Source organism: Populus euphratica, unplaced genomic scaffold, assembly GCF_000495115.2.
Source record: "Populus euphratica unplaced genomic scaffold, PopEup_1.0 scaffold369.1, whole genome shotgun sequence".
NCBI lineage: Eukaryota > Viridiplantae > Streptophyta > Magnoliopsida > Malpighiales > Salicaceae > Populus > Populus euphratica.
The window spans coordinates 87,344-106,409 of record NW_011500263.1 but is presented as its reverse complement, the minus strand read 5'-3'; the positions used below and the strand labels follow the sequence as shown (position 1 = coordinate 106,409).

The window sequence follows — 19,066 nt, the reverse complement described above, 5'->3', positions numbered from 1 at the left end:
TACAAAAAAAAAAAAACCTTGGTATTGATATTTCAAATTTTGATAATATTCATTTTGGTTTTCTCTATGTGATTCTACTATTTGTCTTCGTCATTTTAGCTTTTTAAAATGCCAAAATGATGTTGTTTTATGTTTCAGTGTATATGTATATATATATATATATGTATATATATATAAAGACCAGGTCTCAGATAGATTTACCTGAGTCGCCCAGGTTCCTGATTAACCTGCCGGGCAGACTGGGTTTCATCGGCCCAACTTTCCGACGAGCTTTTACTTAGACTTGGATCAGTCCCAAGTCAACCCATCAGGCCGATCCTGGTTTCAAAACTATGATAATCATGTTAATGACACTAAATATTAGATTAATGAAATTGTATTAATGAAAACTTAACTCTCGTGAGGGATGGAGATAGAGTTTGTATTAGTTAGGAAGAATGCATAGAATGGTGAATAAACTAGTAAATCTAAGCAGTGAAATAAAAGATGGAGAGTTTGTATTAGTTAGGAAGAATGCATAAAATGGTGGATAAACTAGTAAATCTAAGCAATGAAATAAAAGATGGCCTTTATGATGAAAAGAATAATGGTACAATTTAAAAGTTGAATTAGAAATTATAATAATAGAAGAACTTGGCCATTGGAATACAGTATAGCTGAAGGTATTGATGATATATGTATATTGTATTTCGAGTTATTTTAATACAATTTAAGAATCATTTATTGTATAATGTCATATTAGTTGTTTTGCTTAATATAATTATGTCAAAAAAAAGGGTTATATAATTGTTGACATGTTATGAATTTGTTGGCAATTATAATAATAAAATGAAATTCTATTAGCAATGGTGAAGACTATATATAGTCCATGGTTGTCAATTGTTTTTATCAATGTAAACAAGACAGGAAAGTTCAACTAGAATATTAGTTATGTGATGGAAAATATGTTATGATAATTTTAATTTCAAGGTAAATGAACTACCAAATTTAAAAATTAAGTATGAACTAGCTATATGGAATTTAGTAACAAATAAACTTCTTAAAGCTTAAATAGTTATGTAATAGTTATATGGTATTAATGTGTTTGACCTGAATTGTTATGAAACTGTTGGAATGATATTCTTAAGTCAAGCATTTTAAACGATAAAAATAAAGAGATAGAATTTAAATAAGCAATTTGTTCTATTAATAGTTTTATAAATAATGCCATTTTTAAACGGATAATGCAATTACCTTGTAAGATTAAAGGTTTGGTTTGTGATGAATGAAAGACCTTGGACAAGAGATATAAAGGATTAAATATTAGAAATGCTAAGATTAAAAGATCTAACTTATACATGAATTTACTTCTACACATGAAATAAAATGTGAAATTGGTTAGTGATCAGCTTTATTAATATGATTTGAATACCTATTGAGCTAAAAATTGAAATCTAACATAGATAACAAATTTTATAGGATACATTACCATTATAATAAATCCAAGGCATGAGAAATTTCTAATATAAAACAAATTCTTGTGAGTTATTCATGAGATATATTAAGTTCATTAAACAGATCAACCAATAAATATATTATGATCTATTTAGATAAATACTTCATAAAAATATCTTAGGAGTTTTTAAATGAACCCATATGATACCAAAGTTTTTAGAAGGAATAAGAACTAAGTGAAATGGGATTTAGGTTTAACTAGATATGCTCGTTCAGCTTAGCTTGGCACGACACAAACATGGATTCGGGTTTGAATTTGTATATTGGGTTTAGGTTTGGTTTACTATAAAATAATTTTTTGATCCTTAAAAAATTATTTTTTGCCAGCTTATTTTATATAGCCCATCCATAAATAAAATATATTTAGTAATTATTTTATATTATACATAAAGCTAAAACCCCTCAGAGTTTTACTGTAGATTACGAACAGTGCAATCCATAGTAAAATAATAATTTTGCCCTTCAAAAACCAAAGGATCAAACACAAACTCGAGGCTAAAATAGTATTTTTACACTTTATTGCATAGTGTAATCACGTATTTGCCCTTAAAAAAACAACACAACTTATAATTGAGAGGCTTTTTGTGATTTTCATATTTTTTTTGTTAGATTTGATTGCTATATAGCCTTTAGGTAAACCTTTTTTCTCCTAAGGTCTAAGGGAATTTTTGGTTTTTTACCTCTTTTTTTTTTTGAAATTATCAATTGGGGTCAAGGGTATTTTGATCTTTTGATAGATAAAAAGGCCGATGGGAGGCATTCATACCCTTTTAGCGACGTGTGTAGTGCCTCTTAATGGCTTTTGGTCGCCTTTCAAGGTGGCTTTAGAAGCATTGTGTTGCCCTCTATATGGTAGGCCAACACGTGTCAAACTCCATAGCACAATGGAGCTCTGACAATAATTTTTTCCTACCTTTTTTTTCTCTCTCCTCCACTTTAAAAGATGTGTTGGCCTTATAAAATTACAAAGTGATCCTCAATCTTTTAATTATATTAAATTTGATTTATTTATTTTTTAATTTCATTCCTTGACATTTGATTTTTTATATTTGTTTTATGAAATTTGATCCTTGCTTTTTTATTCCTATTTATTTTATTTTTAATATTTTTATGGGATTTTTTTTTATTTAATCCCTAATCATTTTATTTTAATTCTATTTTTAAAAATTTAATCATTATTCTCATGATTGAAAATCCTTTTATTTTGAGTTCTCTCATTGATTAAATTTCTTTTTGTTTGCAATTTAATCCTTCATTGAAATTTCATATCATATTTGGTACTTATTTTTTATCATGTTTTTAAAACTTATTTCATATCATATTTGATACTTATTTTTTATCATGTTTTTAAAACTTGATTTAGGAGTCGACCCCCATTATGTCCCAGGTCACGGGTTGGTCGAATGACCGATGTTACCGAGATTATTCGGATTAGATCAATCAAATTTTTTATTGTGCGAGAAGTAAAAATGATATTATTTTGATAAAAAAAATATTGGCAAAAAATAATCAATGGATTTTGACATGATTTTCTTCTAGTTAATCACTTGATTTTTTTTATTTTTCTAAAAACAAAAATAGTATTATTTTGATAAAAAATAAAATAATGGAGCAAAAATTCAATTATGATACTTTTTCTTTTGATTAGTTTTTCTTTGTTTTGAAATTTTTTTTTAGATTTTTTTTAGCTTCATCCCTTTCCATTTGATTTTTTTATATTTATCAGATATGGTATTCATTCTATTAATTTTTATTTTTTATTTTTTTCTTGGTTTTTTTATTTTAATTTTATCCTTTAATATTTTATTTTTATTTGTTTTAGATTTAGTTCTTATTTTTTTAATAGATCTTTTTTATCCTTTTCTTAATTTTTTTGTTCTTGCAATTTTGTCTCTCAGTATTTTATTTCATTTGCTTTTCTTATTTAATTTTGGTTCTCAATTTTTTAATTGCTTTTTTATCCTTTTTCTTTTTTTTTTGTTTAAGTCCCTCATTACTTTCTTTCATTAGTTTTTATATCAGATTTGGTTCTTATTATTTTGATTACTATTTATTTCTTTTAAATTTTTTATGGTTAAGAATTTTATTCAAGATTTTATTTTTTTTATCTTCTGTATAATCATCTCGGTTTTATAATCAGAGTTGTTAGTTTCAAACATTAGCCCGATTTAACTTTGGTTTTTTTTTTAAAAAATATTTTATTCTTTTGCATTAGGGCATTAGGGCTTAAGCTTTTTATTTTTTCTCTTTCCTTCTTTTAAAATTATCCCAGATCGCAGATTAGTCAATTTAACTGAGGTTCACTCAAGTTATCATTGTTTAAATATATTTTTTTTGTTAGAAAAAAATTGGTCCACCTTGCAGCCCATAGGGCTTAAGCTTTTTATTTTTTCTCTTTTCTTCCTTTAAAATTATTCCAGATCATAGATTAGTCAATTTAACCGAAGTTCACTCAAGTTATCATCGTTTAAATATATATTTTTTTATAGGAAAAAATTGGTCCACCTTGCAGCCCCGTATATTGCTATAATTTATAGTACTATCATATATTTAGTTGAATAAAATTAAATCTAAAAAATTACATATGATTTTTTTATAACAATCTTAAGGTAGTGATAAACATAACTTATTAATTACTAAATTAGTTTCCAAGTTGAGTTTGTATAATGCTGCTGCTCAGGAACTTTGCCATTTCAAACAATGGTGGCTGTTGACCATGACAAAAGTCACTATAAAAATACCCAGAGAAAATAAAAGTTGTTGTTTTCAATGTCCTACAGGCATTTGGCTGGTCTAGGATGGATGGTCCTCAGCATGTCAGGAGCCCTCCAATCAAAAGTTTGTAGGGATGCCTTGAGATGGACATTCTATAGCATATGTTAATTCCATTGGAATCATCTCTCGCCTAGGAAGTAGTGACCAATTAAATGGATGAAAACAATAACTTATCACCATTTATACAAAATGCGAAGTTAGGAGACAAAAAACTTTCAAAAGGGTTTCGTTCGACTAATATCATATGATAGAAATATCAGATAAATTAATAATAATAACGTGTTTGGAAACATTGAGTTTTAGAGTGAGTTTTTGTTATTCAAATGTATAAAAGATAGAGAAGACACATATTTATTTCCACTGTTATATAACACTAACCAAACAACGCTACTTAGAAATTTTATTTTCAATTTAAATGACCGGGTATAATAAATACCCTCCTTTTTATTAGAGTATATTCTATATGTCATTTTTCAAATTTACTAAAAATAAAAATATAGTTTGAGTTAAAAGTGAGGTGAAAAATTATTCACCACTCTTATTTTTTTTCAATAATTCCACCGAGATATATTATAAAATGATAAATACAAACAGATATACTGATTAAATATTTTCATTATTAGTAGATTGCGATGAGTTTTTCTAAAAAAATATATCTTCACAATATCTCTCAATAAACACCATAACCCCTTCTATATTATCACAAATCATTCTTCCACAACAAATTCAGTAATTCCAACAATCAATTTGTCAGTATTTTTATTATAATTTAAATTTTGTTAAGGATTCCTCACTTCAAGTAAGTAAAATTACTTATTTTTTATTTTAACTTAATTTTAAAATGTTTATTTTTATTGTATATTTTTGTAATATATGTATTTTTTTATATTTACTTGTTTTATAGCTTTTTTCTATAGAATTTTGTTGTATGAATGTGTATGATTTGTACATGTTAGGGTTTGTTTGAGATTTTATAAAATTATATTTGTTTGTAAATTGATGAAATCTAATATAAATTTGAGACTTAGGTGTTTATGATGAAATAAATAATAGCTTATTTAATGAATTTATTTTATTTTATTTTTTTAATTTTATGAGTTGTTAGATATTAACCAAGAACATGCACTTAAGACACGGGTATTCACCCACAATGTGGGCTCGTTGAGTTCGATGTTGTCATGTTAAAGGGGTCTCTTCATAGCGGGATCTATTTATCAAGAAATATCAAGCTTAATGGAAGAATAACTTTTCAATATAAATTAAGTTTTCCCATTATGATATTAGTAATTTTAAAAAAATTAATTTTAATTAATAAATATAATTTTAGATTTATAAATATTGAGACTACCAGAACTATAGTATTGATGATGAAAATTTTATTATTTCAATTAGTCAAATTTCTAAATATTATGAATGAAAATATATAATTGAAGCATTGTTTGAAAGATTTAAAATTAAATTAAATTTTGAATTGATAAATTATTGGATTAACCTTTAAATTAAGCTTAATAACAATGACTAATGATTAAATGGTGTATAAAAGCATGTACGTAAGGGGAAAACCCCACCACCCACTTTAATGGCACTTGTTCATAACCTCAATTAAGGGAATCTGCTCTTCAGTGTCTCTATCAACCTCTTTGACTAAAATGAAGGTGGCTTTGTGCCTTTCAACCCTAATAATAAACAACAATTTGTCATTTTTATTTGCCTTGGTCATCTTTTCTTGTGACTAAAGGATTCCTTGATAGTGGATATCCTTACACCTAGAAAAGCTACTTTGATGATTTTTCTTGATGATGATGAACCCCAAGATGATCAAATCAAACTAGGTCGATCATCTGCTCTTTGCTTTAATTCTTTTCAATGGTCGGTCTGGATATCCTAACTGCATGCGTGCACATCTCTCAGTTGCTACAGATAGCCATCCATGCTAAAGCAAATTCCCTCTGGCAAGGTCCATACAAAAACACCGGCCTCTTACTTGAAACCCTACCAACGCCCTCTCTCTTCCCTTCTTTAGCATTTGACAATGACTCCTAAAGAGGTAAACAATGCAGCAAATGTCATCTTCTTCCTTTCCCAGAGAGGGAAAGGAGATTCTTTTCATGTCCCACACCCTTTTGCCTTTCAAATATTCCCTCCTTCTGCACACATAAATGCCGCCTATTGATTCTTCATTCTTACTCTCGACCCTCTCTCCATCCCATACAAAGCTTATCTCTTGGTTTCTCCATTCATGCCTAATGGTTCCAGAGTTAGAGGTGGTACTCCACACAGAACATGCATGAGCATCTAGCATCTAAGCTTTGATATATGCCATCTTATAGTCTGACCATTCGGTTTTCTTCTCTTGTCGTGTGCAGAAACCTCGAGTCACAGAGATACAAGTCCGAATGGACTGTAATGGGTGTGTGCAGAAGATCAAGAAGGCATTGCATGGCATCAATGGTAAGCAATCAGTATGTAACTTGATAAATCCTCCAATCTAGTTTCTTCCACTTTCAGATTATCATCTAGGCTTTCACTTTCAACTTCCTTGTATCTAATTTCGTTCTCGTTTTCCTCAGGTATATATGATCTCTACATTGACTTCCCACAGCAGAAGCTGACAGTCATTGGGTGGGCAGATCCCGAAAAAATTATCAAGGCGATTAGGAAAACTAGGAAAATAGCCACCATATGTTCCCATTCTGAACCACCAGATCCTGCTGCTCAGACAACAGAAAAACCACCCGAACAAGCACCTGAAGGTGGGGCACCGCCACCACCGGCCTCCGACCAGGAAAATCCTCCCACAGCAGAAGCTCCACCAGCTGAAACAGCACCGCCAACAGCAGAGCCTCCAAAAGATCCACCACAACCTGAGAACCCGCCACCACCCGGGGAGGATCCATCACCTGTTGCCGAAGAAACCAACGCAAATCAGCCACAAAGGCCCCCTGGACCCAAAGATTCAGGAGAGGTTCATGTTGTATACCATCACCCACCTGACTATGGCTACAGATATGCTTATGGTCATAACTATGGCGGTAACTGGAACAGATACCCTATTAGCCAAGGAGTCCCACAAGTGGCGCCAAAGCCCATCTACGTGACTCACAGCTACAACACATACAGGCCATCACCGAATATCACTGAATATGAATATCTCCGACCACCACCACCACACCACACAATTTACAGTAGGATGGACCACTACAATGAGGATTATCATGACAACAGTCGCAGTAGTAATGGAAACATTACATCTATGTTTAGCGATGAGAATCCAAATGCTTGCCGAATAATGTGAGGAGACTCATATGAAAAATAATAGAATCCAATGGCACCAATCATCTTCCAATATGCATGTGAACACGTTTCGAGAGGAGAATGAGATTCCAAGCTTGTATTGTGCGGAAAGAACTGATTCTGCATTCCACTTCAAAGCTCTAAGAGGAAAAACATACCTTGTGCTATTCAGATCCTTTAGAAGAAACCTGCTAAGAATTAATTATATATTCTACTACTGTGCTCTCGGCCTTCCATTTTAAAAACAGTATTCCACCAGTAGTTGCAATTGCCGTAGCTTGCACAACCTCTGCATCTGCATAGGGACGCTAGAAAGTTGAAAATATGCTTCCAAGTGCCTTCCCCGTCAACCAAAAAGAAAACGTGCATGCTTCTCTAAACGCATATCAATATATTCCACTTCTAATTCTATACACCATGTCCAACCATGACATTGAAGGAAAGATGATTCTTCTACTAATAAACCAAAAGAATTGGGGAAATTGATGATTATGTTGTTTTTAAATATACAACTGAAAGATCAATGATCAAAATTGACATTTCACTCGTTAGTTGTTCCAATGATGCAGAAAGCTATAGTTCCATCCCTCATTTTCACTTGGATGGTAGGTTATCTTTTTTATATTTTATAAAATGATTGTCTTTGAAAAAAATTCATTCAAATAATTGTTCGATTATGGCATATTTTTCAAATAATATTGTAGTTTTTATGATAATATTAACTTAATATGTTTAATTCTTTCTAAAAATCCCCTCATGAACAGCAAATAAAATATCTATTTAATTATTTTTTATTATAGATTTAAAAACAATAAAAAAAAAGATAATTTTTTGTAAAAAAAAAAAAACCACAAGGATAATAAAAGAGAATTAAAGATACATTTTTTTACTTCTTATTTCAAATCAATAGGATTTTTTTCAAAGTTCTAATTTTAATTGCCTTCATTTTTTATTTAAGAAACCATATTTTTTAAAAAAAAAAAAACCACAAGGATAATAAAAGAGAATTAAAGATACATTTTTTTACTTCTTATTTCAAATCAATACGATTTTTTTCAAAGTTCTAATTTTAATTGCCTTCATTTTTTATTTAAGAAACCATATTTTTTAATAGGAAAAAAATTTTATTTAAGAAACCATATTTTTTAATAGAAAAAAAAAAAGAAGAAAAATTTGACAGAAAAAATACATTTTTCCCTTTATTCAAATCATTATTTTTCTTACTAATATCTATTTTATTGTCACAAAATTGAATAAAAGAATTAAAAAGTTACCCCTATCATTTAGTTTAAATACAGATCATTACGCATTGATTGGAACCGGCTTCGTTAGGGGGGCTCGCATAATTTTTTCATTGAATTTTTTTTTTTTTTTACAATTCATCAATTTATATATTTTTTAAAATAAAAACATCATTTTTTTTTAATTTTCAATTAAAAAGTTTATAATAATGGAAAACACATACACAACACTGGAGCTTTCTTCTTGTGCTGCAACTTAGCTTGAAATCTGAGCACAGCGTCGCGCAGGTAATAACCCTAAGTAGCCAATTCTAGGATGGTTAGTACTTTAGTTCGAGAACTTTCTCCTAGATGCACTAATCAGCTGCTGTCCATGATTTGGATCAGAAGCTCGAACCACAAAAATGATCTTTTTTTTCTATTGATTTCCTAGACAAACGAAAATCAGTAATATGAAACAAGAGTGGCATATTCACTGTTATAGACTACGTAATTCCTGGCTACTAGCATTCTCATGGGCATGGAAAAGTCGCTAATTCAGTAGAAACGTTCTTATCAAACACAGGTAAGCCTAAAACGTTCGTGCATAGCTTTTTCGTCAGCTAAAATCAACTCTGCAGTATAGATCAACTGCACTCTTCTACAATGCAGAGAGATGTCAGCATGTTCAGCCACAGATGCAAACAAGATGCAGATATAAAACTCATGAAGAACTAACGGAGATGAAACCTCAACTAATTGGCTTTCAGGTTATGTAATAGTATCAGGAAAGGGGGCCTAGCAGTCATTGCCTGTTTACATGTTACAACAAGTATAATACATTTGAAAAAACTTGTGGGCTGCTAATGGAAGAAAAAAAATAAAACAAGTTAATTAGAAACGTAACACCTAGGCTTACCATGATCATTTCTAAACAAAAACATAGAGCGAAAACAAGATAAGAGGAATAAGCAGGTACAGAAGGAAACAAGTATTGCTGTACTCTATAAAGGTTGAAGATCAGTTTCGGATATGCACCAAAAAAAGCTGTGGCTAGACTGAACCAAAATGATAGAAGCCCACGCCAGAAGATGCCTCTCTGGGTAACAAGCCACTACTCTCACTGGGAAACCTTCATGATAACAAATTTTGGGGTAAATGTCAAGACGGACAAATCTCCACCAACAATTTTGAGAACTAAAAATCTTGCAGTTTTTTATGATCAACCTGGAAGTTTAAGCAAATTGTGAAAACTCCATCTGGGAATTTTTTAAACATGAACATACATATAACTAGCTGTGCTTCTTCCAAAAGACATGTAAATTCTCATCCACATTAATGCAACCATACCATTGTGCAGTTCTATATTATCATCACCATCCAATCAGTCATCTTCTAATCACTCAAAGTTTGGCCATAGGTAGACAAATAAAATTCTGTCAAGAATGATTACCTGGTATGGTGATTGCAGCTAGCTGTCATCATCACTACTTAACTGGGATTCATCATCTTCTTCCCCATAAAGATGTTCGTCGACATCATCATCATCCTCATTATCGTCCATTTCATCATTATGCAATGAGATAGGGTTTTTGCTCAGTGCAACCTTGTCAATCTGTTAAGAGAAAACAGACAACAAATTAAATAAAGACAGACCTTATTAAAACCATCAAAGTAATGCAACATAGAGAAGTTTGGAACCTGTGCTGTTACAAGCTGCAAACGACCTGCTAATTGCAACAAAGGTTGAACAGCCACAGCCCTTGATTTGGTGATCTGAGAGAATAGAACATAATTTGAGTCTGCCAGGAAAATAATATGACACGAAGGTCTGGTGCAACAGCATTATAATCCAACGCCTTTTCTAACAGTCTCTATAAACTGGGACCTTTGAAAAAAGAAAAATGGGATAAGGGATGGGATTGGAGATGAAAGCCGCCTTATTTCTAGATGCTTAAACTGGACAAATTGCATGTGATGGACCTGTATGGAAGGAAGAGCTCTTTTCCCTCCTCTCTACATAGAGATGGTGGAAGTACCAATCTCTTCTTCTTCCCTCTTTTGCCCTGTGCTCATGTCCTTCCAACCAACCATATCATGGGAGAAAAACCACAGATGGCAAAGTAATGCCCCCCCAGATGATAACAAAGCTCAGTCACTCGACATAGCTTCACCAGAATGTTTATTACAAGGCCCCTGCAAATAAGATCAGCTTTGGAGTTGGCCTGGTCTACATGTTACAATGGCCAGAGTTGGTCTAGACCACAGAAACAAAGAGGCTGTCTCTGACCAATTTGCTACATTACTAGTAACCTCAACCTATCACAACCTATTTTGGCTTGACATCTTTCATCTTAGAAGTTAGAGCCACTAACAGAACAAGCCATGTTGTACAAGAATTTGAATACAAATGTTAATTACAATCTATAAGTCCAAGCATCTATAAACAAAAGTAAAGCTAACAAGTTATGATAGTGTATATAATTTTAAGCGGTAAAGTTTTACCATGAATATGAAACATAGGGAAAGAGATAAGGGGCAAAAGGAGCTAACAGCCGCAACAAGATCACTTCACAGCAAAGATAAAAGCATGACAAGAGAAACAAATGATATGCCTACACTTTCACATTATTATACCTTTAATAAGGAATTAAGCATCTGGGACTCCGGTTTTTCTTGAGCCACAATATATTGACCATGATTGACCAATATACAGTATATCCATGGTAAAACACACTTTCCACTATTTGACCTGTTGAAGACAACCACAGTTTTGAAATTCCTCCATAATTAGTGAATGGATACATGATGGATTCCTAGAATAAAAGTCCTTCATAAATATCATAAGATGCAACAAGATCAATCAACATATTCTTCTTGGCAGAACCTTATGTCCTACATAGAATTATCTGTTGCCTTTTAAATAAGTCTACAATAAGAATAAATTAGAAGTTGAGAGTCAACACAATTATAGAAAAGTAAGAGCAAACCTAGATTGCCACTTAGCCACCAAGACTTCCAGTAACTTGTAAGCATTGCTAGGTTCCATAGACAAAACTGTTGCCCTCATCTGATAAAAGAAAATTATCAGCTACTAATACAAATGAAGAATATTCATGAAGGAAAACAAGAACATAATTTGGATGGGGAAAAAAAAACCAAAACTGCCTTTAGATGAAGAACAAACCTTCTTTAGCGGGATATTGTCTTCAAGTTTAATACCTTTAAGTGTTGCAGAATCAAGAGTGGGGGTCAATATACCATCATCTTTACTACCAAGTATATTCAATAATCTCAAATGCTTCTCCATGCCAGTTGTTACAGCATCAACCTCTACCATGACATCTGTAGAAACCAGCATAATAAACAGATAAGAGCACACAGAAGAATTGACAAAACAACTCACATTAAACCAGAACTTCACAGTAGTAACTCTGAAGCAAAAGTATGTCTTCACATTACTTACGCCAGCATGGCTATAGAACAATTTCAATATAATGTCGATTTACCCATTACATATTACAGAAATATATTGTTATTTAGCACACACATTTTCATATTGAAAAGCAAAATCATTGCACAAAACTTGTGACACTTTTCAGAACAGTTCTTGGCTTCTTGAGGATAGACCTTTCTGTTACTTTCTCTCATATCATTTCTATTTGTACATTATTTTCCTCACTATCAGTTGCTCATTATTTTCATTTTCTCTCACTTTACAATTTGCATTCCATTTCATCTACTTTTTTCCTCTTTCTCAAGATATATTATATTAAGTTACAGCTATCCATTACTCAGTTGCAACAGTATCCTCATTGGCTCATGTGATAAAGAATACGCATATTGTAGATAAATGCTTAATGAAATGAAGTAAAAGAATCATATGATGCAAGTTAAGAAAAAGGGAGAAATCATAAGATTCCCCATATTCAAGCATCCAGACAGAGTCGTTATCAAAAGAAAAAATAAAGGTTAAACCAAGCAATCATTACAGTCCCAAAAAAGTGATCTGATGTAACAATAAAAAAAAATAAAAATAAAAAAACTACCCGGAATAGAGAGATGAACCAACATAGGTGCATTCATATACATAATCCGAATTTTCTGGAAAATAATAGATGTACCTTTGCTCTCAGCAGGTTCTTCCATGACCTCATCATGGTCAACGATATTCATATTTCTCATCTTCTTCTCATGAAGATCATAAACTTTTGGGAGAGGAAGCAAGGCATCTTCCACATTGGCACGGTCTAGTGCAGTAACTGTTGAATTCATAGAAAAGTGATTAGCAACCATGCAAGACCAACAATCCACATAAAAATGACATTAGAATTAAAAACTATCAGAAGAGGAATCTATAACATCAAGCAAGAGCTAGCATAATGAAGAGAACATGTTAGGAAACAGATGAAGAAGCAGATTTTCAAAGGATGCAAAAAACATCAACTGTCTAAGCAAACCATAACTACTGAAATCAACAAAATATAAAACTAAGAACATTTTGACAGAGGGCTCTGCCACAAGGGTTTGCCTCATCAGTCAACATGGCAAGCAAGGGCTGTTAAGGATATAGAAAATGATCTAAGCACACAGTCAGACAAGGCAAAAGGAAATCATTGTTCAACTGAATGTATCAAAGAAGTCAAAAACTAATTTTTAGAATTCTTTTGTCCAGAGTTGGTGTCAGTATCAGAAGAGTTTGTCTACAGAGAGATGTCCAAGATAGTGTGTTAAAACTAATAACTCTCACAACATATTTCGACTAATCCAAAAATATAAATAGTTATAGTCAAGAGTTACCTCGATTTTGTAAGTCTCTGACTTTCTTAGAGTTGCTGAGAGACTGACTCAGTGGAAGCAGAACTCCATCCTGAGAACTATTTAACTTAATGTCTGTCCCAGGATGCATTAATATTTTCTGGAATGAAGGCTTTACAAGCAAACCATAGGCAATAAACACATTTGCAGCTGTAGGTTTGGCAGTGCCTTGAAATTTTGCAGCCAGTACTGTTGGTAATGCACCCTTGTGATTTTTGGGAAATTCATCATAAGATAGTGAGACTTTAGTGGGTTTGGAATTGCGTAATTCATCAACATTTTTTCCACACCACGTGTAACAAACACCAGTTTCTGAAACGGCCAAAACATACAGGCCTGCATCATCAACTCCCTCATTTTCAAAGCACTTGCAATCAATGAATACAGCAGGGTGCTCCATTGCAAGAACACAGCTTGCTGAATGCTGTTTGCTACCATCTATTCTCCACAATGCAACATATCTTTCACCAACAGCAGAAGAGAGGATGTATTTTCCATCATCAGTAAAGACAATGGAGCGAACAGCTCCCTGTCAATATTGAGAGAGACTGATTTAGCTGAACATAGAAAGCCAAGGAAGATAACTGAATGGAACTGAAATATAGTGCCAGGAACATATCTTCTGCATAGAAACCTAGTACAAAAGGAATATGGAAGCACTCACAGGATGACCAGAGAACTTGTGCATCTTTTTGTGGTCAGAGCAATTGAAAATCTTCAACTGTGCAGCTGCTGTTGCTAATATCTTCCCATCTGACATTCAGAATGTGAATCCCAGCAAAAGTATTAGAAAGCAGTAAATAGTGCATGTTCACAAAGCATTCACTTCCAACACACTCTAAAGAGAGTATCTTTCATTGATGATTAGCAACCCAAAAAATAACAAATGCCCAGACCGTAGTTAAATTGAATCATTCACAACTAATTTCCTGAAGTACACCTTGGCATAAATTTTCCAGATTCTACACTTCATAAAAATAACTAATTAGCAAGTGAAAAAAATTACAGAGAAAATGTTTGGTTTCCCTACAACCATAAAGCAAGAGTAACAGAAATGGAGTGAACGATCAATACCTGATGAAACAGACATGCAGGATATCGCCTTTGTAGAAGCTCTAAACTTCCCCAGAGTATTTCCTGTATGTGGATCAGTTTTGCAAATCATTCCATCAGCACCTGAAGTGTAAATGCACGAATCACGTGTAGAAAATGAAACAGCACTGACACCCCTGCACATCAGAGAAAGAAAACTATTAAATCTAAAGTTACAAGTCAACTTTTACTGTTCTTTTTCTATTTGTGGCAATTCTGAAAACTGATGCTTAGAAAAACCTAGGAACAGTGTGGTTCCAATTCATAAATGATAAAAGGCATGACAACATAATAATTATTCAGCAAGGAACTCACCCAGGATGGCAATCGCTAACACTCCACTTCAACTGACCAGCAGACACGTCAAGTGCCAAAACATCACCACTGCCCGTTCCTAACACTAACAATGAACTTCCTAGCTTCCTTTTCTTCTGCAATCACTCATGGTTTTGAGCACAGAGTTATTTCAGATAGTAGGAAGCAAAGATCAAACATTTAGTAGCACAATTACAAAGCAACTTTTATATTTAACCTTCTTATCCAAAGACAACCACTTCATGCATTTATAATCAACCGAAAGGTGTCCTCTTTCAGGTTTAGCATAAAAATCTCCTTCACTTGATGTTATGTCCGCAAACTCAGTTTGCACCTGGCCCTTTAGTGTATCCCAGATCTGAAAGGAAAAGGAAAGATTAGTAGTTCCTACATGAAAAGAAGAAGAAGAAAAACCTCCTTTATCAGACAAAGGATATTATCACACAAATAGCACTAAGCTGGCCAAAAATTCAATAGCGAAGCATTGTCGGAAAACATATTCTACTATCAATCTCAATTTTCAAAAGCCCTAGCATTTTCAGAATTCAAAGATAAGGGAATCGAGTACCTTTATTCGACCATCTCCCGAGCTGATTGCTAAGTAGTCCAATGAAGGACTAAATGCTATCAAGAGGTCTCTGATATTCAAGGACACCATACTCCTGCGAAAAATTTAAAGTGACAAGCGACACTAATAACCTTTTCATTCTCACAACTCATAGCTTATATAGTTAACAAATAACCATTCAACATAAACCAACATACCCACCACAGACTTTTATGAGAATCATTGTAAATCCCTCTTCAAACCCATTTACCCAATACCAACTTCCAATCATGAATTCAAAGAAAGATTAAAACTTTTTTTGTCATATGGGATTATGAGTTAAAAATTTGAAGTTTAGAATGGTTTATTTTACACTCTGTTTTTAACAACACAAAAGAAGAGGAGTGGAAGCAGAGGCTTACCTGAAACGGTGATGCCGGAGAGAGTAAGGTGGAGAGGTGGCGGTCTCTGGGGTTTTAGGGGTTTTAGAGTTTCCTCAATTTTCTCTCTCTCTGTTGTGGTTTTTGTTTAGGTTTTTGTTCTGTGCGTTTGTATAACAAAAAACATTTAATTGGGCCTGGGCGTTTTGGAGGGCTATCTTATTATGGGCTTGTGAGCCAGTTTTACACTCTATCTCACGAAAATTATGTTTATTTGGTTTAAATGTTTTAGGGTATTTAAATGTTTATTTGGTTTAAATGTTTTAGGGTATGTAAAAAAAAAATCAACCCTGGATTATCTAGTTTGAGAAATTATTAGAATTTTTTTGGAAAAATAATAATAATTTAATTTTAAAAATTATATTTGGAAAAAAAACTAAAATTATTTATTCAAATGTCATATTTTTTTGTTTATAAAATTATAAGACTAGTTTTTTAGTTTTATAATTTTTTACTGAATTTGAAAAATATATTTAGAGTTTTTTCATAGTTTTTCAATACAAGCTTTTCACTTTTTTTCAAAAAAAACATGAAGAATATAATTTATATATACACACACACACACAAGCATTTTTTAGCAAGGTAAAAGATTAAAATTATTTTTTATATATTTTTATATTTAGTTGGTGTCATATATTTAATCTTTACCATAAATATAATATAAATATTTTTTTAGTTAACAATATAGCATTTTCATGATAATTCTTAATTTGAATAAAATAAAATTAATATTAAGATCAATATAATGATTTATGCTTTTTAAGAAGAATAATTATAATTTTGATGTATTTATTTTTTTATGCGTTTTAAACAAATGAACATATTTTTTAATTCCCCACTAGAAAAATAAAACTAAAAAAGAAAAATGAAAAAGAAAAATAGTTTTTTTATTACCCAACACAGCTTTCAATACTCTATATTTATGATAGCAAAATATATCTAATAAATATTCATATCCTTCTGTGTATATGTTTAAATAAAGTTATTTAAGTCTCTGTATTTACAAGAAAAAAGAAATCTTTCTCTTATCCTTTTCAAGACGCCAGATGATAAATTGGACTCTTCGTAAAGCTTCTGAGGCACACAGATTACATATCCATCGCTTATGCCTTCGGCAATAATCCTTCGAATGAATATTACACAGAACCAGGGCTTAAATTTCACGATGCCATGAAATTAAGAAAACAGCGAAAGAGAAGGAAAAAGATTCTTAGCTTGCTTGCCTTTCTCGAAAATTAATAAAGAAGAAAAAGAAATTGGTTGCGAGTTCAGACAGATGGGATTTTGTGCCATGCTTCAGACCACTGTAAGATTTAGGTTGGACTAAGTTTCAACAAAAATAAAGAATGAATTGAATCTAGTAAAACAAACAGGTTGATCAACAAAAATAGAGTTGATCTAGTTTTCCCGACTAGGACTCGGAGTCTTTTGTTTTCTTTCAGGAGCTGTTTTAAATCCTCGTATAAACAGTATTATGTATTAGAGAAGATGAGATATATTAGGAGAATAATAATATTGAATTCCAAGATTTCTTCGGCGCTTAGAGTTCAAGATTTTCTTTACAGTCGTAATCTTCGAGGGCGAGCACCCTGATATGCTATCTTTCCTGTTGTATGCTCTCTTGGATTTTCTCGGCATTCCACATGTCAATGACAAGGAATGAAGTGAGCCCATAAAAAAAAGGTTGATAGTTACAGTACTAGGCCGCTAAATAGACTAGCATGGAGAAAGTTGCTTGAAACGCATTCCATTCATAGCATGAACGCAGTTCTATGGTAAATAGTCATATCATCATGGAACTGTTAACCTTTACAATAATTCAAGAAGCAGACAAAGGTTGTCTGATGTAAGCCATCTGAACTGCAAGCTGGAGAAGAGACATGGATCCATATCCATTAAACCTAGAGATTTTACTGCAAATATCGTCAACTATGCATGCCACTTTTACTTCTGTCGTAAATCCATAAATGGTAATATTATATTCTGCTGATTCCATCCACGATGCTGGGCACTGCAGTTCTCCCGTGGAACTCTTGTTAGTTGTCATCATGAAGAATCTCTGGGTAAAACTTTAGCACTGTTGCATGCATTTAATTTATCTAGCTTGGATAAGCAGGATCTGGGGATAATTTCCCGTCTCTGTGGATGAGAGATCAAGAATAGTGATCGGGGAGTAATTCTCTGTCGACAACAACAAAGCTAAGCCACAGTTTCGGGCAATCTTACATTTGTCCAAGCTAAAGGATTGAAACACGCAAACATCAAAACCTGTGATCTTGTCATGATGGTTAGCACACGAATGTGCTTATGATTTACATAGGGCCAAATTTGATTGTAGAAGTGAAGTTAGAGATCTCATTTTCTTTCAATTAATGTCAAAATTCACCTGAACCAATCTCTTTCAGGCTCGGGTTCCTCTCCCTTCCTTCCTCCTTAATCTGTTGCGCACCGTAATGGTTGAACAAAGCAAAAAGACAGCCACGTGATAAGGTGGATGGTTCTTGTACTTGAATAGAAAACACTTTGTTTTTTTATGGAATAATGCCCGTCAATCATGGCATGTTATATAATCTTAGCCGGAGATATGATTCAGTGACAACATCGCATTTGCATGGCTGTGTTTTTTTTTTTTTTCCTTGTGGAGTTTCTTCTTTTTCCCAAATGGCCATATTTTCTATTGATCAGTCACTGTGCTAGAATGGGACACGCCTGGTTGGGGCCTTTTGCTGCCATGGACTTTTGTCACTATTAGAAGAAGACGTGGATCAGCTGCCTTCCACTGCTGATGTTACTGTTCACCACCAGAACGGTTCCAACGGGGCATGTTTGCGTGTAGGTCCATGCCTGCAATGGTCGATACCCCCCCTCCCTTCAATATTTGAGTGTTTTCTTCCATGAAGAAGAAAAACGTTTCATTTTCGGGGTGGACTTTCATTGATAAGTCATGACACAACATCGGATGCTGCTACCAACTTGAATTTGAGCCCTTTAACTCAGCATTGGATGCTTTAATCGCTCGGTATGATTTGCGAGAGTTGTAGACAACCTTGTTGCTTGCTAGGCTAGGAAAT

The 19,066-nt window shown here is 32.8% G+C and overlaps 2 protein-coding genes across 3 annotated transcripts; one reads left to right on the top strand and one right to left on the bottom strand.

The window, feature by feature from the left end:
• The first annotated feature begins 6,413 nt into the window (after nucleotides 1-6,413).
• Nucleotides 6,414-7,833, top strand: LOC105112878 (protein transport protein sec31-like). The gene is made up of 3 exons (XM_011008768.1): nucleotides 6,414-6,533; nucleotides 6,636-6,720; nucleotides 6,840-7,833. Exons 1-3 carry the CDS (start codon nucleotides 6,429-6,431, stop codon nucleotides 7,562-7,564), a joined length of 915 nt encoding a protein of 304 aa, XP_011007070.1. The 5' UTR covers nucleotides 6,414-6,428; the 3' UTR covers nucleotides 7,565-7,833.
• A 1,690-nt stretch (nucleotides 7,834-9,523) lies between these two features.
• Nucleotides 9,524-16,067, bottom strand: LOC105112877 (transducin family protein / WD-40 repeat family protein). 2 transcript variants are annotated; one of them, XM_011008766.1, is made up of 14 exons: nucleotides 15,978-16,067; nucleotides 15,577-15,670; nucleotides 15,226-15,366; nucleotides 15,009-15,124; nucleotides 14,676-14,830; nucleotides 14,266-14,354; nucleotides 13,584-14,130; nucleotides 12,908-13,045; nucleotides 11,971-12,128; nucleotides 11,774-11,853; nucleotides 11,421-11,538; nucleotides 10,485-10,559; nucleotides 10,237-10,398; nucleotides 9,524-9,915 (listed from the first exon to the last, which is right to left on the bottom strand). In XM_011008766.1, the coding sequence occupies exons 2-13, from the start codon at nucleotides 15,664-15,666 to the stop codon at nucleotides 10,255-10,257; spliced, it is 1,851 nt and encodes a 616-aa protein (XP_011007068.1). In that variant the 5' UTR covers nucleotides 15,667-15,670; nucleotides 15,978-16,067; the 3' UTR covers nucleotides 9,524-9,915; nucleotides 10,237-10,254. The 2 variants fall into 2 exon arrangements, with proteins under 2 accessions (XP_011007068.1, XP_011007069.1); XM_011008767.1 differs by having other exon boundaries at nucleotides 11,421-11,535.
• Between the last annotated feature and the right edge of the window lie 2,999 nt (nucleotides 16,068-19,066).